The sequence below is a fragment of the Procambarus clarkii genome, chromosome 71 (assembly GCF_040958095.1).
Source record: "Procambarus clarkii isolate CNS0578487 chromosome 71, FALCON_Pclarkii_2.0, whole genome shotgun sequence".
Lineage (NCBI taxonomy): Eukaryota > Metazoa > Arthropoda > Malacostraca > Decapoda > Cambaridae > Procambarus > Procambarus clarkii.
Window position 1 is genome coordinate 19677075 of NC_091220.1, and position 26890 is coordinate 19703964.

General features: G+C 41.3%; 1 protein-coding gene across 2 annotated transcripts; it reads right to left on the reverse strand.

Moving 5' to 3' along the window:
- Window positions 1–2075: 2075 nt before the first annotated feature.
- Galt (Galactose-1-phosphate uridylyltransferase) lies at window positions 2076–19991 on the reverse strand. Of its 2 annotated transcripts, none has more exons than XM_069312212.1 (8): window positions 19837–19991; window positions 18560–18744; window positions 17576–17745; window positions 14252–14457; window positions 13914–14019; window positions 10796–10918; window positions 7582–7798; window positions 2076–2302 (listed from the first exon to the last, which is right to left on the reverse strand). In XM_069312212.1, exons 2-8 carry the CDS (start codon window positions 18576–18578, stop codon window positions 2088–2090), a joined length of 1056 nt encoding a protein of 351 aa, XP_069168313.1. In that variant the 5' UTR covers window positions 18579–18744; window positions 19837–19991; the 3' UTR covers window positions 2076–2087. The 2 variants fall into 2 exon arrangements, with proteins under 2 accessions (XP_069168313.1, XP_069168314.1); XM_069312213.1 differs by having other exon boundaries at window positions 19842–19988.
- Window positions 19992–26890: the final 6899 nt, after the last annotated feature.

Genomic DNA, 26890 nt, shown 5'->3' on the forward strand with positions numbered 1-26890 from the left:
AGAATAGAATAGAATTGAATAAAGATTTATAGCCCAACAGGGCTCGGTACTAGGGGGAATTTATTACTCTTAGTCTATCTTCTATCCTTTGATGATATAAATGGGTTTACCCAACATATTTAACTGCCTTTCAATCAATTAGCACCAGCAGTCATCCACACCAGCACCACCACCACACTCCACCAGTCATCCACACTCCAGCAGTCATCCACTTGGATAATATTTTGTCTTAGAAAATGATGACAAAACCTATTTTATATTTTGGGGGAAACTGATATTAAAAAATCATAAAACAACACAGAAAATATACACTCTTTCGCTAGAATTAAATATTTTGTCGTGTTCTACAAGAAAAAACATATACAATCTGAGAAACAAAAAATTACAAAATCTGTTTTATCACCATTTTCCAATTCAAAATTTTATCCAAATAACTTAATACCAGATTACAAACGTTTCCAGTCCAGTAAATACAAAAAAGTAGACATTATCTCCCAATACTGTATTCATTTGTAATTACCTCATACGCTCAGGAATATTGGAAGATATTCGTGTGCTGTAGCCAGAGTGTGCTAGTGGAGGCTAGTAGATTAGCCTGGCATCTCATGTTCTCTCCTGATTCCATGTATGACTAACCATCCTGTAAGATAGGGATATTAGATGAACTTATAGCTGATTTTTATCTACACCGTCTTTCATATAGAATAGGGGGTAGCAATACATTGCTGTGTATTATATATAATACACAGCAATGTGTATTATATATATAATACAATGTGTATTATATATATAATACATTGCTGTGTATTATATATACTGTATATAATACACAGCAATGTATTATTAAGCTTGTTAATAATAACAACAAATAATAAAAAGCATTCTCACCAAGGACTTCCATGTCTTTTTATTGTAAAATAATTAGTAATTAATTATCAAAAGATGTAAAATAGAGAAGCAAATAAAAAATTTCCCTATTCTTCTAAAAATATGCATTTTTCTTACAATGTATAATCTTTTTACAGGAAAGCTAATTATAATACAATTACAGTAGTATTTCTTTTTTTTTTGCTTTAACAGCTTCGACAAATTTTAACTCATCAATGCAAAATTGTGACTTAGTTACGGAAAACAGCCAAAATGGTCCCTGTATACAATTAGGGGAGAAGGAAGGTAAGGTAACTATCAAGAGAAAGGGTTTAATATGACATACAGCCCTTAGAAGGGATATAAGAATAAGGAACTGGGATAAGAGAGTCAGGAGGTAAAGAACAATGCCCAGCCACTTGAACAAGAAGGAAACAACTCAAGAACCGCTGAACTACAGACCAGTCACTTACAAGTATCCATTGAATAGTGTTCAAGACACAAATTAGCAACAAAGTCGTGGAACATCAATTTTTTTTTTACTGCCAACATAGGTTCTGTAAAGGGAGTCAAGTCTGACAAACCAGTCTTTTTAATAAGATGACAGCAGTAAAGCAGATGGTGTTTTTTTTTTATTATTATTTTCTACCACAAACGTGGCCACATTTACAATGCTAACCAGCATATATACATTTTCTTCTGTCCTCCATGGACAGGGTTAGAGAAGTGTTAAACATATAGTTCAGGGGTTTATTGAACAATCAACCACAGAAAGTGATTTGGTGCTTTTAAAATGCTAAGCTAACCTACATACGTAAATACATAGATACACAGATTTATGTATGCCCTACATAAAGTGTTCAATGTGTCTTTTACATAGTGTCATTAATGTGCAAGCAGATGGTGGTGGTGTGGTAAAGTGTTTTCCTCAAATTTAAAAGATAACAAACGTCAAACAGAACATGGAAATGTAATAGGCTAAGTTTTCCTGAGATGTGACAGATATTTAAGCAAAACAAAGAGTGGTCAGTGGTGAGGGTTTGAGAGTAGAGAAACACAAGGACATCTATATTAGAACTTTTCCTGCTCTTAATAAATGTTAAGAACATGATGGAGGAGATAAACTCTTTCACATCTACATTTGTGGACGATGCAAAGTTAATGAGAAGGATCAAGACCAAGGAAGAACGAGGCTAAAGAAACACCCATTATATTGAACACTATTTATTATTTATAAGTTTATAGTGAACTCCTGGTAGTTCTCTCAGCTTCTGTGCAGCTTGCTCAGCTGTTAAGTCACGTTGGGCCTGGGCCAACATCTCGTAGCCCACCATAAACTTTTTAACAGTGGCTGAGCGAAGCAGAGGTGGGTAATAACAACCATGGAATACCCAGTGCTTCTCATCCTCCTCCAGGTGAGGACCAGTAGGTGCCCCTAAAAAATAAACAGAAAATAGTTAGAGGCATGGTCAGTAACAACTGTTGAAAATTAAACACAACAATCCATTCTAAGTTTGGGTAGAAAAGCCCCATCAAAACCACTAAAAGCATTTTTCTCTCCAGATGGGTATTGCATTCCAAAGTTCAACAGTGGGGGGGCATTTATCTCTAAAGGCATACACAAGCATGGCCTCCAAGGCATACACAAGCATGGCCTTCAAGGCATACACAAGCATAGGTCCCCCCTCAAGGCATGGACAACTGGTGTATAGATTCCTCAGGAATCTGTACACCGGTTGACTGACAGTTGTGAGGTGGGACCAATGAGCTGAAGCTCAACCCCCTGCAAGCACAACTACGCGAGTACAACTAGGTGAGTACAAGCATGGTCCCAAAGGCATGGACAAACATGGGCCCCACGGCATGGGCAAGCATCGGCCCCTAAGGCATGGGCAAACATAGCCTTCCCCCCAAGGTAAGGCTAAACATGGCCTCGAAGGCATGGACAAGCATAGCCCCCCTCAAGATATGGACAAGCATATTCCCCCCCCCCCCCAAAGCATGGACAAGCATAGGCCCCTCATGGTATAGATGAGCATGGGCTCCCAGGGAATGGACAAGCATGTATTATTTTATCACTGCTAATATCAATATGTACACTTTTAACCACAAGGAATCATGGCAGTTCATATAATTTTGTTTCAATGAACTAATTAAAATGATAAAATCAAGATGAACCATAATGGATCTTCCCATGACGTTGTGGTCACAGCATCTTGTTGCATATCCACGGGAACAACCTCAAGAGTAACATACAAAGAACTGTACAGTACACGGGGGGTAGAAATAGCCTAAGATACTCTATCCCTTTGAGACGTATTTTCTAGTCTCAATAAACATACTTGAACTTGAACTTGTACAGTACAGTACTCACTACTGACATGTTCAAATAGTCTTCTCTATCTACCAACCTGACTTTACAAACTAAATACAGTCATCAACCCACCGACCAAACTCAACTTATTAAAACTGGCAGATCATTTGTTTTTCAACCAACTTGCCTCATAACAGCGAGACCTAATGCTTTCCTGGGCAGCCACCCAAAAGGCTCCAAGTGAGCACTATCCACTCACCCAACCTGCATCTGCACACCAACCCTGCTTCATTTTGTGTGGCATGTGGCTATCCACTCATCTTCCCTAGCATCCCTCAATCTTTTGTGTAAAATATGGAACTTTCTACAACAATATTAGCTCAGAATATAGGCAATGTGCTGATAACAGCTTGCACTGGCAGCAAACCCAAGTGGAAGAGTGTAGAGTTGAATTTTTGCAGTGAGTAGACAACTTGTTTCATATTTTGAATGTGATGCTCAACGTGAAAACGACAAAACAATGTACCAGAGGAAGGTAGCAAGAATAAAAGTAAACAAGAAATGGTAAAGGTACAGTGTGGGAGTAGTACAGATAGAAGCAGGATGAAATCCCCCCAAGAAAGTTCCAAGATAGCTGCTTATGGAGAAGGTAAAGAGTTTCCATAACAAAAAAATTAACATCGCTGAGTAGTACAGTATTAGTATAGTGAGGAGTGACTTAGGCCATTAAGAAAGACCATAGTATTAAGCATATATAAAGATGTGAAGGGAGACGGAACCAGATACCGAAGCAGGTTGAGGATATTATAGCAACACAGTGGGATCAGGCGGTTATTTCCAAAGTAAATTTTTAAAGCTAATGCCATAAATCCATACTGGTGTCAGTTGTAGATGTACACACACACACACATTGTGGCGAGAGTAATGCTACTGCCGGGCACAACCAGAATAAGGAGAGGCTCACTGGGCTGGGTCAATCCAGCTAGCATCAATAAACGCAACTTGCTTGTGAATGGAAAATGGCCAACATTCAAGAGAATTTAAAAAAAAAAAGAGACCAAATCTTTGTGTCATTTAAAAGGCACACAAAACTGTATGGACATCTAGACATATTTCAAGACTGGCTTGAAAATAATTTCATCCCAGAAATACATGAGCACTTAAAAAGTGTTGGTTTGCCAGACAACAGCAACGAGGAGTTAATTTTTTTATATAACAGCACATCACAACCCACACATACGATACGATACACATACAAGATGTATGTATGTACGATACACATACAAGACGTCTCAATACGCCGAGCCAATAACCAAAGTCAATCAAAAGGAGAAGCATATTAATAATAGGACTTGTCTGAACATTCACAATGACCTTTCCACTATGTTGGGAAACCATGCTGTGAATAAAAGATTTTGTTTTGCTCTTTCTCTACTAAATAATACAGCAAGAAAGTATTGATGTATTAATGTTAAAATAATAGTAAATAAAGTACTGTACAGTTATTTAAAAAATATATGGCTTTGAGCTAATATGAAAAGTTCCTTTCTCAGATATATCCTTTGACTGATAAGGTAGTCAAAGTAACCGGTAGTTAAGTATCCGCAACACACTTCATGTAGGACTTCCAAGAGGAGACCTAGACAAATTAAATCAAGATCTCTATCACCTGTTCCCAAACAGAAAGTGGCAGTACTGCTCTGGAAAGGTAGGATCCCGGTGTCATTGAAAATCAGATTATGAAGTCATTCAGGAGAGACATACATCATGAAACTCGATGGAATTTTTGAGCATCCCTACAGGGCCATATTGTGGTGACTAGGTCTCTGTAGAAATTGACCTGCCCAGCCTGAAAATGATAAAGATCATTTAAAAGCAAAAAACAAAAACTTCCAAGCAGTCACCTCGTTACACTTGTGATTGCCAAATTAGGCTGCACACTGACCTCTAATAAAGCAACATTGTGTTCACTCAAAAATGCAGTAACTTAAGCCTGCCCACATACTACCTGATGCTAAGATGGAACTCTGTGCACAGCAGATGGAGTACAGAAAAAAGGAGACACAAAAAAGGAAGGAATGTAAACAACCAAATAATACAGCTCAGAAGAGCAGTTTCCATCTTTACTCAAAACTATATTTTTGAGTTCTAACATTAAGTTGCTCCCCGATACCAATAGTTTTAAACCGACAAAGAATAAACAGAGAAACCTGTACCTCAGCTGCAAAGTAGTGCCCAATGGAGGCCTTCTAGGAGGAAATGCTACCTGACCAAGTGGAACTAGGAGTCGCACCCACGAGCACAGTCTCCAGCACCAAGGATAAATATCCTCAGCAGTTTATCCTCAGCGGAAGGATAAACTTTGAGTGAAGGTACAGAAGGCCTGCCACAGACCCCCAGTTCCAACCTTATAATAGAACACGTCAAAGAAGACAGCAGCAAGACATGCCCTCGTGTGCAAGGTTAACAAAGATAGCAAGCTTGCATTACCATTGCAAGATGCAGACCATAATGCAAGGAAGCATCTACTTCAACAATCTGTGCAGGAAATCTAAGATGGATAGGAAGCATGCAAAGGAGACATAACAAACCAACAATGAAACTTTCAAGAAACAAGACAGACTTCAACAAAGCACGAGAGAGCAAACATGGAGGCCCACCGAACCCAGCTCAGTAACACGAGAATAGGGTCCTGTGTAAAACCTATGTTGAAAAGCTTCAACCATGCCAACATTTTGACCTGCAAGAGTCATATTGGTCATGTGATGTAAGTTCCCTGCCCAAAACAGCCAAGCAAAGAAACATACTAAAGTTGCCACAGAGACGATCTCTGGCAGAGAGCCATTATAAGACCTAATTGAATTCCTCAGATTAGGCAAAATTATAATTAAATTGCATCGTGCAGTGCACTCCGCCAACACTGCACGATACGAGGCAACATTATCCGGCATAAGAGGACAGACCTGAAACAACCACGAAAGAAAGGACAAGACAACCCTATCAGAGACCGAAATACACCTACGCAGTGATAGGAACTGGAAGGACTGCCAGGAACCTCATACTGCGGCCGAGACGAAGCACGCAAGTTTGAGACCAACAACGATGCTATCTGCGCCCATACAAGTGACGAGAAACTCGAGACAAAAACCCCAGATGCGAAGACTCGAGGAGAAGAACGAATCAGCCATGTACTAAGCCAGACCGATCTGCAGAAAGAGGCGGAGCTGCACATTAAGGCACAAGACCCTTGGGTTCGGACACCGAGCAAGCAGCACCGGAAACCAAGACTAGGCCGGTCACCAAGGAGCCAGAAGGAAAACTCTCCCCTGGAAAGTCTCCAAGCAAGCCAAGACCTTGGACACCCCACGAACATGAACCACCAGGAGAGTCAAACCCCAAGAACTCAGCAGATGAGTCACCTGAAGCTACCAGTCCCAAAGAGCCAAGGACCGCACGCTTCAAACCATACAGGGTTTTTTATACGCCATTGCTCCTCGCGCCTCTCTGAGGGGGCTAGGTTCTGGCTTGTGGTTCCCGGGAGGCAAGAACTCCATGCACTTTTACTGATGCCAGAAAGCTAATAGTTACATCAGTCTGAATAGCTCCGGGAAGCGGATGGAGCTCCCCCCAGAAAAGGGAATGGACACTGTAGCTAGTAAATAGCTACATCTATAACCCTAAACTAAAACCCAACGAATGTGGATGAAGCCATGTCAGAGAGAGAGCTGAGCCACTGATGTGCATGTTGTGCAGGTGATGTGCATCACCTATATGCAAAAACAAACCAGTGAGATCACACACAAGAGACTTTAACCACATACTCATGAAGCTAACAAACACTAACTACTGAATTTTAACACAGATACACACATGTCCCACAATTCACATAAAACAAAATTTCAGTATTAAAACAATTCCATTCACCTGGGCTCTAGACTAACCATGGACCCCACACGTGAGGCCGAAGCTCACATGCTTCAGGGTCATTAAGACATTATTTTATATTAAGACACAAGTTCAGCTTGACTGAAAACTGATGCCAGCTGGCAAAGCCCAATACTGCCCCCTTAGTGGTGTTGGTGGGTTTGACCAAGCAGCTCAGCCAGTAATTAGTGATGATCAACAGTCTTGCCAAAAGAAAAATTGAAAACCTGTGATTGTTTAGGGATCGACTTATGATCATTTCCAGGATGCATTCATTCATTTTTCCAGTGCCTTCCTACAACACAATATGATCTGTAGGGATGCTGGAAAATTTCCTGTGAATCCATATTGTATGCCTGAATGCACAATCTGATGTACATGGATACAGTGAGATTTTACACAAGAGGCAACCACATGTAATTACTCAAACATACCAGTAGTCAGAGTATATATAAAACAAAAAATCCAATACCCACCATGCCAGCCCATGGAATATGGGAAGCAGCAGTTGAAGAGATTGTCATACTTTGTTGTCAGCTTCTTGATAATGTCTGCTAGACTGTCTTTCTCATCACTTGAGAGGTCTGTCATGCGTATAACATGACGACGAGGAAGAATCATCGTCTCGTATGGCCACACTGCCCAATATGGAACTACCACAACCCAGTGATCATTCGTCACAACCAGTCGCTCCTGAAAATTTAAAAATAATGTCTCATAAACCTCATCAGTGCTACAGAAAAGACTTTTTTTTTTTTTACTGCAACTACAACAGGATCTATTCTTAAACCTTGACTGTAAATACAAAACAGTAATGCATTTTGCTTTTCTACTTCCCTTTAATTAACTTCATTCATATCAAAATGGTGTGAACTAGTATGAAACTCAAATGAATTTATTGATAATCAAATTATACCAAGTACAACAAAGAGAATCAAAACTTCCAACTGTCTATGATTAATGTTGTTCAGTAATAAAGTGGTGGACTCAACACTAAACAGTTCGGTCTTTCCATTTTCCTTTACAACCTTAGTACAGTACATCATTTTCCTCCTGTAAGAACAGTGGAACCTCGATTCGGTGAATCTTCAGTTGGAACACACACACATTCCATGCCACATATACTGATTCAATGAACAAGAGTTCGATGAAGCAGGGGATGTGTGGATTTGCCTAGGATGTTGGGACGAGTTCATAGATGGAGGCAACATTACAAGAAATAGCTGGGCCTTTGGGAAAGCCAATGATGCTCAGGCTGCTTCCTTGTCTCTTCCTCTGGCGACTCTGCTTCGTGTGCGTTCCCGCCTTTAAATGTTTCTGAGGGGCTCCTGGGTAATGCAGCGGTTGCTCAAGGGTTTGTGCGGGAGCCTGAACTTTGCCATGATGGTCTATTCGCCGGGTCGGATGTGGTTTCGTCGGCGGTTCTGGTTCCTTCGGGGACATCCCTTCTGCCTCTCTCACGACCACTGGGTTCAGCCTCCAGGGGCCTTGCATCGGTTGCTGTGTCGCTAGCTTCCTCTTTGGGTTTTTCAGGGTTCAGTACCTTGACGTCTACCCGAGCCCCTTGCACGATGTGTTCTGGATGCGTCGTCTCTTGGCTGGGGCTTTGTGACCAGTACTCACCAGGCTGGTCAGGGGCGGTAGGTTCCGTCCCTCCATCAGGCTCACAGCACGGTGTGGGAATTCGAGGCTGTGTGGATGTCGCTCCAGAGGATTCGAGTCTCTCGCAGATCGACAGTCCGGTTCCATTCGGACTGTTCCCTGGTGGCTCACTGCCTAAACTGCGGGGGGTTCGATGCGGCCCTTGGCTCTTTGGGGCTTTTATTTCGGGTGACTCGTCTGCTGAGTTCTCGGGGTTTGGCTCTCCTGGTGGTTCACATTCAGGGGGTATCTAATGTTCTGGCGGACAGCCTGTCCCAGTTCATTCCCCTGTCCACGGAATGAACGATCGACACAGACTTGTTCCGTTGACTCTGCCGTACTTTCAGGCCTCCGGAAGTGGATCTCTGTGTGTCAGCGTGGTCAAGGCGTCTCCTGGTACACATGGCGCCCTTCCCCAACTGTGAGGCCATCAGGGTCGATGCCTTTAGGCAGGAGTGGGCGAGGTGGGGTTGCCTGTAACTCTTTTCCCCCGGTTCAGCTGTTATTCCAAGTCCTGGCTTGCTTGGAAACTTACCAGGGAAAGAGTAGTCCTTTTGGCCCCTTGGTGGCTGGCCCGGCCTTGGTTTCTGGCGCTGCTTGCTCAGTGTCTGAACCCGAGAGTCTTCCTGCGGCTCCGCCTCTTTCAAGAGATCGGTCCTGCCCATTACGAGGCTGGTTTGCTCTTCTCCCCGAGTCTTCACGTCTGGTCTTTCTGACTCGACTCTATCACCATTTGTATGGAGCGCAGGTGGCTTTGTTTGTTGGTCTCCCATCTGCATGCTTTGTCTCAATGGCAGTATAAGGTTTCCTGGAGGTCCTTCTGTTTTTCCTATTACTGCGTAGGTGTACTTTGGTCTCTGATAGGGTTTTTTGTCTTTCCTGTTGTGGTTCTTACAGAACCGTCATCTTATGCCAAATACTGTCGCCTCCTTATCATGTCACGCTGGTGGAGCCGCTCCAGCTTGTGTTCGGTATTGATGTTACGTCTGCTCCATTCCGCAGTTGTCTCATGTGTTGTTTCACCTCCGGCCTGCTCATGCGTCGCCTGAACCCTCCTGGTCCTTGGACCGAGTCTCTCTTTCCTCTCTTCTCCTCAGTTTGTGGTGGCCCCTTCAGTTCAGGATTGTTTTTCCAAGGCTCTTTTCCTGTTGGCATTGGCCTCTGGGGGTCGGGCCGGGAGCTTCATGCTCTCCTCCAGCGTAGGGGTTTCTGCTCTTTTGGTCCTGGGGGTCCTTGGGCCTGCAGCACATCAGACCCTTACTATCTTCGGGCTTAGTATTCATAGCTTTGGTTATTCATAGCTGGCATAACTACATACTTTCACTTTTAAATAGGTTTTATGTGAAATATTTTCACCCAGCATTTTATTTATAACTTAACAAATTAATAAACAAATAGCATTCACGATTTTACCATCCAAGGACATCCCACACAGACGACGAGTCACAATGACAAAGCTGAAGATACGATGTCCAAACCACACATCATAAAATGAAGAAACAACGATGTTTCAGTCCGTTTTGGATCATTATCGAGTCAGGTAATGATAATTATACAACTTGATAACGGTTCAGCATGAACTGAAACGCCGTCGCTTCTTCATTTTCTGATACATGGTTTGGTCATCATAGTCTCACAAATGTATCCCATGGATAGCAAGAATCTGCTGTACATACATACATACTGTATATACATACATATACTGTGTGTGTATATCACAAAAATAAACACGTGATTAAAAATGTGACAGTGTCAGACCACGGAGGAAAAATGAAACAGGAATTTCCTTAAGTACTTTCGTATATTAATACATCTTCAGAAGGAGTGGCACAAACAGCATTCCTTCTGAAGATGTATTAATAAATCCTTCTGAAGATGTATTAATAAATCCTTCTGAAGATGTATTAATAAATCCTTCTGAAGATGTATTAATAAATCCTTCTGAAGATGTATTAATATACGAAAGTACTTAAGGAAATTCCTGTTTCATTTTTCCTCCATGGTCTGACATTGTCATACATATACTGTATATATATAAATAAACCTCACCTCTTTTTCAAGTTCTCTGGCAACATAATCCATTAGCATTGGCCTCCCATGTTTCAAGTAGTATTCCCTTTGGTGTACATCCTTGAGTCGTGGCTCATTTGGCATGAAGGATGATGCCCAAATCTATAAATCAAGATTTGATTGTAGATAAAAAACAAATTTTTTTTGAGTGAGACACACTGTTGCTTCCTTAGACAAAGTCATGCTGTCCTCATGAAGAGGACTGTATATAAATTCCTATCCACACTTCTATAGAAATAAACATTCCATTCACCTGGACTGTATGAGGTGAATGCTCATAGCCGAGTTGATAGTGCTATGGCCCCACACGCATATGGGTCTGTGGTTCGAGACCCATATACAGTCCAGATGAATGGAAGGACTATATACAGTTTGGGCAAGTTGACATGGTGCACTGATACAATAAGATTCTTTTCAGATATTCTTGTCAGGTCATACTGGTGTAAGGAAGACACTGGAAAGTTCTCCTTCCAGCCCTGAATGATCTCTAAAAGGCGCATTCATATAAACTCCAAGCCCTTCAAGTATTACTTGACATCAAAGGAGCTAACAAACTGCACTCTTGTTAACGACAAGTTGACCTACTCTTATCACTACGTCGAAGTGGCAGCATAAACAGTTTTTCCTGACTTTTCCTACTTCCTTCCACATCACATGAATGACCTGTATATAGCACAGGAAAATCCAGAGCACAAGGGAGGACATAGGAGCAACAAAATGGCTTGCTCAGAAAGGGGCTTTTCATCTACACTCAAAGCATAATGTCTGATTTGCATCACTTTGTTGTTTTCCAGCACCATTAATGCAGAATCCCTGGATAGGAGGCCAACGCTGATCCTCAGGAGTCAGAGGAATAACTTTGGTGACACTAGAGAAAGTCCTGTAAGCCAGATTCAGCCTAATGGGGGAATTGTCTGAAACCCCCAGTCAATCACTGAATTTCAAATGTGTGGAGGTATACCAAGAGGCATTGTGAAAATCTAGGTATAGGAACCACTAAAGGTTCAATATCGCCTGGCAAACTAGAAACATGGTTGGCATGAAGAACGTTGGACTGGGGATGTGGGCATCAAACCAGGCAAGCTAAGAATCATCCTCCACATGGGATGGGACCTCTTCACCACTGGGAAGATTTCTCAGGTGGACCTGCAGAGACTGCATCACTCCTAACAACTTTTTGTCCGACAACTCCCAAATGTGACTGCAGAGTGCCAAGGTAGGCAGAAAGCTCAAAGGGCCAAAGCCAAGAAAGACACACACAGACATTCAGCAAAACAGGTGAACAGGGGCATCAGGTACTCCATTCTGATTTAAGTCCTAAAAGGGACACCTTTCACTTTCCTTTCCCGCCATCCCATCCCAAATCCTTTTCCTGACCCCTTCCAAGTGCTATATAGTCATAATGGCTAGGCACTTTTGCCTGATAATTCCCTCCCTACCCTTCCCTTGGAAAAATAGGAAAAAGGCTTCAGTTGAAAATGTACCAACACTCTGGATAGATGATCATGTATAATCCAACACCTGCAGTACTTCCTCTTCGAAGAAAGGGGAGGAGAGAGAAAGGGGAGGAGAGAGAAAGGGGAGGAGAGAGAAAGGCAAGAAGAGCAAAACAGACAACCAAGAAAGGTGAGCCATCAGGATCTATCTATCTTGAGATGATTTCGGGGCTTTTTAGTGTCCCCACGGCCCGGTCCTCGACCAGGCCTCCACCCCCAGGAAGCAGCCCATGACAGCTGACTAACACCCAGGTACCTATTTTACAGCTAGGTAACAGGGGCATAGGGTGAAAGAAACTCTGCCCATCGTTTCTCGCCGGCGCCTGGGATCGAACCCAGGACCACAGGATCACAAGTCCAGCGTGCTGTCCGCTCGGCCGACCGGCTCCAGGATGCATTATCAAGTGCTGCCAAGATCCATTAGTACATCACAGTGAATAACACAGCAGCTGAACATTATTTTCAGAAGCCTTCTTTCAAGTCAGATATTTACTATGAACCTTGATTAAAGCCTGTCTAACTTTAAAACAGTTACTGACAAGTTCAGCTCTTGACCAAAACAAAGTTATAAAATAAATACACCTTAAACCACACAGTGAAGAAAGTCCTGGGGTAAATATATCGGATCATTTCATCCCATTCTTCGGTGATGCAGCAACCATATATACTTCAGAAATATGCCCAGCACAAACACCCCACAGCCCAATAAAAAATGCCAAAAAGCCACAATAGCAATGGTTAACTCAAGAGAAAACTCTGCTCAGGCATAAACCAAACCAGTGAAGGTACCTCTGGAAAACTGGTTACTTATGATGTCTGCAGACATACAACAACAGTGTATGCATGTACATGAGAGGGGTCCACTAATAATAAAAGCCCACTGCACAATGAAACGCAAGTTTCTACGGATAAAACAAGTCATTTAACTGAGGCGTATTGGCTTTTGCCAGTCTGCAGAGCACGTGGGAATGGTTAGCAAGACTGTGAGGTGGGCAGAGTCAGCGAACCCTGTTTGCGTGTAGGTCCTGCTAGCTGGTGGAAATCTTCAGTGGAAACCAATGCCGCTTGGTAATCCCTTTAATGCCAAATAGTGCATGCATGCACTCAGTGTATATGAACGAGCCTTCTTGAGGTTATTGCAAGCTGGAATGAATATTCACCACCATTTCCACTGAACCAGTATGACCTGACAGGACTAAAAAAATATCCATGTTGCTCTGGTGCAGAATATCAACCTCCCTGACTGTGCATGATCGTGTGTATAGTGGTTCCAACTGGCGGCCACTAAGGAAGCAACTATAGAGGCCAGATCAACAATCAAAACTAAGCATTAATTTCCTCATTCAAGGCTGCTAAGTAATTCATTACCACTCAAGAACAAATCATCATTGTAATAAAATACTAGTGTTAAATAATTTATTGTTTATCACATATAATTATTTTTAAGTCCATTGAACTCAATTTGGTTTGCACACAATTTTGAAGATTAATTGATCTGCTTTCATAAAAGAAAAACAAAATATTACATCTACTTAATTGTAATTTGTTTAATAATCTTTGGTGAATTAAAAGGAAATCCCAATATTTGAGCAATGCATTACTTGACAATGAGGGTGAGGATTAGAGCATCCCATGACAGCTCCCTTATTCTCAAAAATCTGGACCCATATGTACTTCTTGCCCAGCTCTTCCAACTCCATGATCCACCTGCAACATATCCATCACACCATCACATCATAATTAAATCTGTTTTGGTTGAAAATAAATTCTTTCATTAATGGAATTGAACAGATCTCATGGAATATAATGTGCAGGGGTAAATATTAAGTTCATTTGTTCATTCAAATATTAATTCAAAACACGGGAAATAAGCCAAAGAAGGAAGAAAGGAGAACTAATTATATGGAGACACCATATATACATTAAATATGCCACCAACCTGTCTATCACTGCTCGTATCTCCTCTTGGGACATGAGTGGCAGAGTAATGTTGGTGTGAGGATGGAAACACATAACTCGGCATGTTCCTCGAGCTTGGCTTGCACGGAATAGTGGGTCATCGCTTTCTGGTGGGGATGGTACATCTTCCAGTAGTGCCGGAAAATCATTGGTGAAGACAAATGTCGACTCATAATCAGGGTTGACCTGATGAAACAATTTAGTTGCACAGTTAGTAAATAACATCAACTCATTTAATAATTAATTCATTGTTTCGAGGATCAGAAAGTCAAGAGTGTATTCATACACGTTAGGCTTATATCGAGGTCACCCATGCCCGCTGGTCAAATTACCGACACCACAACAAGCTGACTAACTACTGAGTACCTACTAGCTGCTTGATGAAACAAGTACAGTCTCCGTGGTGTAGTGGTAAGACACTCGCTTGGCGTTCCGCGAGCGCTATGTCATGGGTTCGTATCCTGGCCGGGGAGGATTTACTGGGCGCAATTCCTTAACTGTAGCCTCTGTTTAACGCAACAGTAAAATGTGTACTTGGATGAAAAAACGATTCTTCGCGGCAGGGGATCGTATTCCAGGGACCGTAGGATTAAGGACTTGCCCGAAACGCTACACGTACTAGTGGCTGTACAAGAATGTAACAACTCTTGTATATATCTCAAATAAAAAAAAAAAAAAAAAAAAAGTAGATATAAGTAGGTACTATCAAGCCATTTGGTGATAGGAAGTACAGTGTACCCAGCCATTTCTGTCCCTCCCGGGATTCGAACCCGGAATTCTCAATTGTGCGTCGAGAACAAACCCAACTTAATTTTATAAAATACATCCAGCTGCAATTTAACCTCTGCCTATTGAAACCAACCTTTGAATAGTGGCTTTAGGCATTGTATATACTAGCCCTATCTATAAATCCATCATTCTTTGTAAAATCTCTTGTATGTATGTACCTTACCTAAATAAACATTTATTTATTTATATTTTTATAACCAACCAATAAATCTTTTACCAACCCACCTCATCATGCCAAGCAGTTTAAGTTTCCTGGCCAGTTGCCCAAGGCGCCACAACAGTGCGCCACACCAGTTTTGTTTTATTATTATATACAGCACCCCATACACCTCTTTAGGTAGGATTTGTAGTAACAATGAGGACCATTGTATATACACTGACGTAAAAGGAAATTGGAAAGTAGAAATCGGTATTACTGAATTTGGACAAACCGAAAAAGTTTGTATACAGATGTTGGAAAGAAAACTTAACCTAACTTAACATTCTTAGGCCTAATACATGCTATCTGATGCCTAATATAGTACATATGTGTGCTATATTAGGCCTAGTTTTAAAGTTTGTTTTTTAGCTTTATTATTTTTTAGACTATAAAGTGAATACAGTACTGTAGTACCAAATTCCACTATCTAATTGTTCATTACACCTATATATGTACGATGGTTCACATAGTTACAAAGAGTACTATCTAGCAGGAGGATGGGTTGTATACAGACATTCGATGTTCGTCTCCAGTCACATTCCTTGATATTTTGTTGAAAACAATGTTCCTGCCACCATATTTTCCAGAAGGACATAGCTGCTCTGGAGAAGGTGCAGCATCGGGCAACAAAAGTCATTTCAGAGCCAAGTCACCTCTCATATTAGGAACGCTTGAAAGCCACAAGGCTAACAACACTGCAAACCAGGCATGACAGAGCAGATCTCATCGAAACTTAAAATACTGGACAAGTTAGAGGATGTTGATCCGGATATTTTCTTCAGAAGGTCAGATGTAACACAAACAAGGAGCAACAGTTTCAAACTCAACAAGCCACAATGTAGGACTGAAAACAGGGGGATGCTTTTTCACCCACAGGTTTATTAACTCATGGAACTGCCTACCCGCCAAAGCCGTAACTGCCAAAACTGTGCCGAGTTTAAAAATACACAGTACCAGGAAAAGATCATCAAAGATCATCAAATGGGGGGGGAGAACTTCAACAAGCCGTCAGCTTTCTGTCCTTCTTGAGGCCTGGTCGATGACCAGGAGGCCTGGTCGACGACCGGGCCGCGGGGACGCTAAGCCCCGGAAGCACCTCAAGGTAACCTCAAGGTAAGGTAAGCCACTATGATTAGTGGCATCAGGTAAGTAACATCTGAAATACAGGAAATGTGTGAAAAAGTTCAGAAAGTAAAGCTAATTAAGTGGAGAATGGTAAATAGATTTCTGTATTACTACACTGGTGATAATTTTTTTTTTTTTTTTTTTACAGGAAGGAGGGAATTGAAGGCTTAACTTAAATTTTGATGTGTTCTCCTCACAGGGAGGGTGATGTCACAATGCACGAGAGGAAGGTAGTAAATCAGGCAGTACTGATGAAGTGTTTGAGTCTTCAGGGTGGAGGCAGGATGGAGGAAATATAAACACTGTGCCAGGAATGGTGCTCATTAAAAAGCAAAAGTTTCCCATACAAAAATCAACAAAACCAAGTAGTGAATGGATCAGGGCGGACCAAAACGTCGTCATCCCTTCACTTTCTAGTGTGTGGTTTGGTCAACATATTTCAGCCACATTATTGTGACTCCTCTTCTGCAAAACAAAGTAGTGTCTGTATAGTGTGGGTGGTAAAGGCACTTTGAAAATTAGCCATAATATTTTGCATTTAAAACTTTGCAAGGAGAGAGATTCACCTCATGGAGTGTAACTGGATGTCTTGAGTGGGAGCACAGTATATAAGAACTTAAGTAGAGAGCCTGTTGACCCATTCTGGGTGGTGCTTATTCCTATCAAATCCATCTTCCCCCATGTACCTATATAGCCTACCCTATTTTTAAAGCTAGCTGTACTATTTGCCTCAATGATGTTGACTAACAACACAAAAAAGAAAACAGAAAAAGGGCAATCTGGGCCATGCAAAGCAGCTCCAATTTATATCCACCCAACACCTAGTACCGTTGACTTCATTTTCAACTCGCAGTCAGAGATCCCGAGTTCGATTTCTAGGCAGGAGAGAAATGGTTGGGCACATCTCCCTTCACCTAATGCCTCTATTCATGTAGCAGGACATAGGTACCCAGGAGTTAGGCAAATGCTTTGGGGTTGCAAATGTGTTCATTTATAAATAATGATTTCCTTAAGTATATTCTGAATTTGCTGTTCACTATGGCATTAAGTAACAAATTATTCATTCTGCAAAAGTTATTGAAACTAACACACTTTGAACAAAATAAAATGCTTACAAAATAAGATAAATTGATTTTCACGATGCAAAATAAACGTTAAAATATACAGTACGATAATTTATTCGAGTCTAACCTGACCACCGGGTCTAGTGACCCTAGGACAAAGAGGATTCTCTGGATCATGAGTTGGGATATCCTCCTCGGTGGGCTTTTCCACTTGACCTGCCCACGGCCTCTTCATGCGATGGGGAGAAACGAGTACCCAGTCACCTCGAAGAGGGTTGAACCTCACATGCTGGTGTTCTGTATAAATGATAAATATCTGATTTGTTGTATAATACTCTGACAAGTGAGGTGTGTCAGATTAGAGCACCATGTTTTTTATGAGTGCTCTGGTACTCCTCTGGCCCTACGAGTGTCCCTGGTACTCCTCTGAGTGTCCCTGGTACTCCTGTGACCCTATGAGTGTCCCTGGTACTCCTGTGACCCTATGAGTGTCCCTGGTACTCCTCTGACCCTACGAGTGTCCCTGGTACTCCTCTGACCCTATGAGTGCCCTAGTACTCCTGTGACCCTACGAGTGCCCTAGCACTAAATGACCCTCCCTGGTACACACAGTCAAGAGTACCAGGGAGGGTCAACTAGTGATTAGTGAGAGCACTACTTGGTGGTCCCTGTGATGTCAAGTATCACATGGAAGGGCTTTCAGCTTGACTCTGCCTTCTTGACTTTTTGGGACTAGATTAAGTATTCTCTATTGCCTCTCATACACCATTATACCCCAGCAGGGACATCTGAAAAAAAAGTCCTGCTACATTGGTAAAGAATGTCATCCTGCCGTAACTGAGCATGATGGAGTATAGGGGTGGGCGGCAGGATCTTATGTAACGGAGTATCCAAGTGAAATACTGTTGCTCAAGAAATAGAAAATTATTTTATAATTCAAGCTTTATATTCCTGAAAAGTGTATGCCAAAGCCAAAGCTCAACAGTTTTTTTTATTTAATTCAAGTAGTTCATGACAAAATTTTGAAGGGTATTAGTGTTTCAAATGTATAAGATAGGTTTGAAAACATCCCTCCTTCACAGACACCCATCAACAAATATCACGATCTTACCAGTTGGCTCAAAATTCATTGCTGATTCTCCAGTTGGTGCCGAGCCTTGTTGTGGAACTGAAAGTACTGTACTGTTATACACAAGTTAATACCGCATGATGAACTGGGTGTCGTGTTTCACGTTCTCAACCAGGTGGGGAACGCATGACGGCCAGTCTCTCTGCCCCTCTTATCTGTTAACATATCTGGAGATAAAGGTACTGTTGAGACTCAGATTATTTTTTAATGGAGCTAGGTCAATAAAGTTTATTATATACAAACTGTAATCAAATTTATAAAAAATATTCAGTATTGTATAACCCAAATTTCCTAAGGAGTATCTTCTATACTTGCACTAAATTTAATGTTGTAATTATATATTAACCAATATTTTTTTTATATATTATTTTACACAATTTTTAAGTGTTATTTACAAACTGTAGTTTCAGTTTGGCTACCAGTTTGGCTACCAGTTTGGCTACCAGTTTGGCTACCAGTTTGGCTACCAGTTTGGCTACCAGTTTGGCTACCAGGCTACCAGTCCCCAACAACATGAATCCATTCAACACATCCTCTATCACCATAAGCCAAAAAGGACTATTTTGCAGCCCTAATTACCATTACATGAAATTTTAGTTGGAAAAATGCACTAAGTACTGTATCATGCTCGAGCTCTGCATCTGCCACAAAAGGGAATACTGTACTGTAGCATACCAGTATATCAGCTAGTCATACACTAACTAGTGTGGTATACATCCAAATCATACACAGTCATTTCTATACAACTCATTTTGAATGTATGTACTTTTACCTGAATAAACATTATTATCATTATTATTATTATTATTATTATTATTTGTGGTAGCCAGGTAGTCTGGTAGCACGGTACTGTACTCGTGGTAGTCTTATACCTGTACTAGCCTGTTAGTCGTGGTAGTCTGGTAGTTGTGGTAGTTGGGTAGTTGTGGTAGCCTGATAGTCGTGGTAGTCTGGTAGTTGTGGTAGTTGGGTAGTTGTGGTAGCCTGATAGTCGTGGTAGTCTGGTAGTTGTGGTAGTTGGGTAGTTGTGGTAGCCTGATAGTCGTGGTAGTCTGGTAGTTGTGGTAGTTGGGTAGTTGTGGTAGTCATGGTAGTCTGGTAGTTGGGTAGTTGTGATAGTTTGGTAGTCGTGGTAGTCTGATACCTGTGGTAGACTGTCTGGTAGTTATGGTAGTCTGGTAGTCGTGGTAGTCTGGTAGTTATGAGACTGATCCACTCTGGGCCAACAATCGCTCATTCTCCCTATAGTTCTCATTTACCTCACCCTCTCATCTTCCTCATGTCCTCACTCTCTCATCTTCCTCACAGTCCTTCACTATCACGCCACAACAACGGTGACAGAGGTGAGTGTTGTAGGGAGACTAGGACACCGTAGGGCGGTGTGTTGTGTTTACGGCGTCAGCTGATCCATGGTGCTGCCACGGGGCGGTTACTTTCCTGTTGGGGGCGCCAAGTATAAATGTTACAGACAATTTTGACTTATTAAATACGTGCATATGTGACATACTAAACATACTAGTTTACATTGAAAAGCTTCATAGAAAACACCGACCTTACCTAACCTTCTTAGTATGTTAAGATAAGCATCTTATTGCTTCGTAATTACAATTATTACTTAACCTATACCTATAATAGGTTAAGTAATAATTGTATTAATTAAGTAATAATTATTAATAACTACAATTATTACTTAACCTATACCTATAATAGGTTAAGTAATAATTGTAATTACGAAGCAATAAGATGCTTATCTTAACATACTAAGAAGGTTAGGTAAGGTCGGTGGTTTCTATGAAGCTTTTCAAGGTAAACTAGTATGTTTAATATGTCACATATGCACGTTTTAATAAGTCAATATTGACTGTACGAAAGTGCGAGAACGGGTTGCAAAATGTGGCGATGTGACCCACGGGAGACATCTCCCGTCACGCAGGGTGCAGTCGCACCTCCACAGATCTCCAGTATCATCTATTGATACTGGTAATACTGGTAATGGCTCAAAAGGGCCACCACTTACGGGCTATTCATGCCCGTGCCACCTCTTGGGTGGCTTAATCTTTATCAATCTTTTATCGATGTGACCCACACCACATCAATACATCATATAAATTGGTTTCATCAATGATCTATGAATTTTCTTAGGAGAATCTAAATTGTCTTCAGCAGCAGCACTTTGAGAAAGCATTCCATTGCTCTAAAATCATGTACCAAAATATGGCTTTTTACATAATGTAGAGCCCACGGTACAGCTTCAAATTGTACCCTTTTGGTATAATTGTACTGGAGGATGCAGCACTACTGCCCGTCATACTATATAATAGATATGAATCCTCTTCAAAACATACAAAATCAATTCCAAAGTTAATCCCTAACATCACGAAAACTCCTTACGAAGATAGAGTAATTAAATTAATTAATTATGTTAATTTAAAATTGATGAGCAATGACGTCACTTTCTCTTGAGAGGAGTAAATAAAGAGGATGCAAATGGGGGGCTGAAAAAGATGTAGACAAAACTCGATTACATTAAAATTAATAAAAATAATAGAATTAAGAATTATAAGGGTACCTAAGCATTCCTTGGCTGCAGAGTGGTGGACGAATGGAACAATCCGCCAAATTGTGCCAGTGGAACGAAGTCATGATAAACTTTAGGAATAGGCTGGTGTGGAAAGAAGTGTTGAAACATTACTTACCTTCCATGGATCAATAGGCTTCTTGCACTATCCCATAACGCTTAAAAAAGGGAAATTAAGCTTCATTAGGCTACCTAATGAAGCTTAATTCTACCTTCTTCTTTAGGCTTCCTATGACATTTTGAAAGGAAAGTTTATTGAGTAAATACACATACGAAGCTAAGCAGCCCCAAAAGTAAAGGTCACAAGGGATATGGGGTTTACAAGACCTTATTCATGCAGCACGCTATGGGAGAGTGTAAATAGATTTATCCTCTGGGGCACTCCTTTCATCCAGGCCCTGCTCTGGCAAAGGCTTTGGTAATAAATAGCTCTCTCATTCACATGCCCTATTGCTAATCCTCAAGTTTATCTTAGGCAATCATATAGTATTTATTCCACAAGACTGTCCCACATTACGGCTTTTCGGCATTCAATCACATCCTAACAGTTCCTACTCTTCTCATTCTGTGTTAATATTTCTCCTCCCTCTCTCATCTCTTCCCCCTCCCTCATCTCTCTCCCCCATCTATCCTGTCTCCTAATCTCTCCCTGTCTTACATCTCTCCGTTCTCCCACCCTCTCTTCCAGCATCACGCTTTCTCTCTCTCTCTCAGAAAATTTAACATTATGATTGTTTGTATTAACACATTTAAGCACATGTGCATTTGTGCAGCTGCCATAGACTATATGAAAGGGAAAACAATGTGTCAAAAAGCTAGTTACGCGATGCTAAAAAATCCCTATCAAACAGAATGATTAATCATACAGAGGCATGTGATCAGTAGCCTACACTGGCAGACTCTGGGAGCATTATGAGGATATCATCAACACAAGAGTGAATAAGGCAGCAGTGGTAATACAAGTCCCCATCTCGCAGGATGGTTAGTCATACAGGGCCATATGTTCAGTAGCCTGCACTGGCAAATTTTGGGTGTAATATGAGGATATCTTCAAGAACACGAGAGGTAATAAAGTAATTGCAAAGCTCCAGGTACCTCATGCCAACTGGTCTGAAAGGTCTAATAACTGGGCATTCAGTGATGTAGTGTGGGAGATCATGCCACAGTTCCTGCTCACAGAGTTTGCACCTGGAGTGCTCAGGATTGGGAGATCCGTCACCTGTAGCCACCTGCCACAGGTAACGGTAACCCAACCTGATCCTGGCAACCACTGTGTCTCACAGTCTGGTTGAAAACTGGAGAATAACTCTACGGAAAGCACAACCTTTATTTCAGACTTGACTTAATGTAAAAGCGCACTGGAGCCTAACACCGACTAGCCTATGAAACTCCCGTACCCCCCCCCCCCCCCAACCTTTCTATACGTCGTCTTGGAAAATTGGGTGAAGTCCCCAACGTCTGATCTCCAATTTCTAACAGACAGGCAGGCAAACTAACATTCTCTTTAGTGGATATACTAGAGTGGTACCCAGTAGTACAGCAAGGCGGACAGCCCGCCTGCTTTCATACCTCTCACTGTATTTCCCACTTCTATACTTCCCTTCACCTATGCCTCTCCTTCCTCTTTACTCCCACAAAAAAAGGATAGTCTATCTCTCGCCACCACCTTCTCTCCTCCACTTTTCTTTCCAACTTTATCCTCTCTCCCCTTCCTTTTTCTCCACCTTTCTTCTCCATTCTCCTCACCACCCATATCCAGATCACCCCCCCCCCTGTCTCCTCTCTTTTTCTTCCTTCTTCATCTCTTATTTCCCGTCTGGCTTCCAACCTTGAAGAGACAGATATTTCAATCTCTCTCTCTCTCTCTCTCTCTCTCTCTCTCTCTCTCTCTCTCTCTCTCTCTCTCTCTCTCTCTCTCTCTCTCTCTCTCTCTCTGTGTCTCTCTCTCTCTCTCTCTCTCTCTGTGTCTCTCTCTCTCTGTGTCTCTCTCTCTCTCTCTCTCTCTCTCTCTCTCTCTCTCTCTCTCTCTCTCTCTCTCTCTCTCTCTCTCTCTCTCTCTCTCTCTCTCTCTCTCTCTCTCTCTCTCTCTCTCTCTCTCTGTGTCTCTCTCTCTCTCTCTCTCTCTCTGTGTCTCTCTCTCTCTGTGTCTCTCTCTCTCTCTCTCTCTCTCTCTCTCTCTCTCTCTCTCTCTCTCTCTCTCTCTCTCTCTCTCTCTCTCTCTCTCTCTCTCTCTCTCTCTCTCTCTCTCTCTCTCTCTCTCTCTCCCCCCCTCTCTTTATTTACTTATTTATACAAAAATAAACATACATTAAAGTTCAGTTGATGATATAAAAACAGCTAAATAAATGATACATGGTGGGAGCCGCACCATTGAAAAGTTTATAGCGACCACAAAAACTTGACGAGCAGGGCGGGGCGGGTCAGACATCTTCAGACAAGACCTATTCTTCTTGTTCTTCACGTAAAAGTAATTATTCATCAATTAAACCTCAGGAAATAAGAGCCTGAAACTTCAGTAAATGTCGTCATATTTCTGCATTTTGATCGTTCTAAATATTGTTTTTTATCCGTGGAAACTCATTGATATCCATTGTTTGACGGGTGTTGTAGCCTACTGACATTCAAGATGCTATTCATTATTACTTTAAATCGTATATATCAGAGTAAAAAATTATTCCAGAGGGCAATTTAATACAAATTATTAAGGGCAAAGATACTCTATGCTTTATTCCTTGTGGTGTTATCACAAAACACTCACGTTGTATGACTTACATAATATGTTGTATTTTGTGTTAATTGTATACTTTTTAATTGTTAATTTGTGTTAATTGTATACTCTGAATTGGGAGATGAAGGAATATTCTCTGCCCTCTGTGCCGTGAGGTTACCTGTGATAGAGGTAACTGCGATAGATCGATAGATCACTTCACATTGACATAGTTACCTTGAGAAGTAATAACCATCATATGAAATTGTATCGGAAGGTAAGCGAAACTTTTATAAATTATGAAATATAACGATTACTGGTCAAATTAATTATACATACACAACAATTTGTTAATAACGATAGGGTTTGATAAAGCTAGGCTAGATGAGGCTGTTAGCTTTCCACACAAAACTTGTTAAAAAATTAATAAATTTTCTACTGTATTATACAAATAAAACAAATTATATTTATTGAATACATTATATATCTACTGCAAGTAATGCAGGAAACCAGTGAGTATCAACTTATAAGTATTTTATACAATTCTACGTGAACTTAGACATACCTCAAGAGAGGACGAACCCCGAAGTATCGTAGAACGATTTACCCGCCTCGATACGCATCAATGACCAGGAATTTCATAACCAATAATGAGCTTATCTCTATTCTTGACAAGTCTGCAGACATTGACTCTACGCCATATTTTTAAGAGCACCGGCGCGGTCGTGAGAAATATTGATATTACTCCTACAAACTGAGCGTAATGATCATATTGATCGTATGGTGAACGTTCATACACAGCAGGCGATCATTTCTGCATGATAGACAGCACAAATCTCATAGTACCATGTTGGGGGGAGAGGGAATTATCACGTCTTTAGTCATGATGTCCCGGGTTCGATTCCCCCCTAGCAGTAAACATGTAGCCGCGGGAATTATAGGGTTCTATTGTGGGTTGTTGCATCCTGATAAAGGTCAGTCGTTGACCTAGCGAAGAGGGGGGGTTGGGGGTTTTCAACCGGGGTGGAAATTGAATATTCCAGAGGATGGGGATGTTACAAATGAACAAATCCACAAGGGCCGTGACGAGGATTCGAACCTGCGTCCGGGAGCATCCCAGACACTGCCTTAATGTTATTAGTGGCTAATAGAATATCTAATCTAATATCTAAATGAAAATATATAATGGCGAAGTATGTTTTATTTAAATTAAACTTATGTTGATTCATATATGGAAACATGAAGCCTGACAAGGAATTTATAGGAGGGAGTTTCTTGTCCCCAACAATGACAAACCATTAGATTGTTTTTGAATTTGAATTTGAATTAAGCACTTGTCTCAGAATAATTAATTTAGCAGCTCCTTATGAAATAATTAAGTCGTAGCAGTCTCAAAATAATATTTTAGAAGTCGTTAAAAAAAATATGGATTTAGCTGTTGTCTCAAAATGATTCATTTGGCAATTGTCTCAGAATGAAATACTAAAAGCATGCATGGGTGAACAGTAAAATTAAAATGAATCAAATCAATTCCAAAACGTCTGAAAATCTCTCCCAAACAATCACAGCTCCCCATTCGTGGGTTATTGATATGCAAAGAGTTCCAAACTTCTTTATTCAAGCCGCCTGACCTATTAATATCAATAAATTACTCCCCCAAAAAAGTAGGAAGGCGAGACCAGGAGCTACACTCCAGTTTAATCCGTTAACAGTGACCTAGCGTTTTGGTGAACATACTTCCATTGGGGATTTACCATCTCGCTAGACCGATAATCCCCGCTACTGTCACGTCCGCACGTTCGCGCTCCCCTCAACTGTCAGCGGGTGAAAATCCCCATAAGTTATGCCCGGATTATTTGTCGATTAATATGGATTTCACCTCTCACTTGAAAGCCTAAGTGTACTACAAATCCAAGATGGTAATGGATGAAAGAGATTATTTATGATTAATCGTTCAGGGAATCATTTCAAAGCCTCAAATACAGCAGGACATTTAGTTCACACGTTATCTGTCAGTGAGGCTGATATATGAAGTCAGCATTTAATGAGTAAAACTCGGTTCAGCAACACCTCGCTGATTAGATAATTCGTAATGTAAAGTAATTTAATTAAATAGTTGTCTTTAAACGAGCAGAGACATATTTGGCGTGGTTGCAAGAGTAGGCTGTCCTGATTTAGACAGGACAGCCCTGCTTTACCCAGGACAGTTCGGCTTTAGACAGGACAGTCCGGCTTTCCCCAGGACAGACCGGCTTTATCTAGGACAGTCCGACTTTATCTAGGACAGTCCGGCTTTATCTAGGACAGTCCGGCTTTAAACAGGACAGTCCGACTTTAGACAGGACAGTCCGGCTTTCCCCAGGACAGTTCTGCTTTACCCAGGACAGTTCTGCTTTACCCAGGACAGTTCTGCTTTACCCAGGACAGTTCTGCTTTAAACAGGACAGTCCTGCTTTATCTAGGACAGTCCGACTTTATCTAGGACAGTCCGGCTTTATCTAGGACAGTCCGGCTTTAAACAGGACAGTCCGACTTTAGACAGGACAGTCCGGCTTTCCCCAGGACAGTTCTGCTTTACCCAGGACAGTTCTGCTTTACCCAGGACAGTTCTGCTTTACCCAGGACAGTTCTGCTTTAAACAGGACAGTCCTGCTTTACCCAGGACAGTTCTGCTTTAAACAGGACAGTCCGGCTTTACCCAGGACAGTCCGGCTTTAAACAGGACAGTCCGGCTTTTGAGTAGTGTCCTCCGTCCTGCTATACTTCAATTTGCCACTCAGTTCACAATTGCTACACACAATTTGCTACACAGGACACTAATTTGTCCTTCTTTTTTGGGCCTGTCTAAAAATAATTATTACTGGCAAATAGGCTACTTAATTCCCCTAGTTCGTGCAGGAAGTTAATTTGGTTAGCATATTGTTGTTCCAGCAAATGTAAAAAGTAATATTCATTTCTTCCAGTTCTTGATTTTTACTTGCATGTTCGCATGCACCAATTCCGCCGGGCCCTTGCAACAAATTGAATA

Coding starts and splice junctions, on each gene's coding strand:
- Galt (XM_069312212.1), bottom strand. Junction 14,458..17,575: donor TCACTAGACCCGGTGGTCAG/GTTAGACTCGAA, acceptor TTGTTTCATCAG/GTCAACCCTGATTATGAGTC. Junction 7,799..10,795: donor CCAGAGAACTTGAAAAAGAG/GTGAGGTTTATT, acceptor TTAAATTTTCAG/GAGCGACTGGTTGTGACGAA.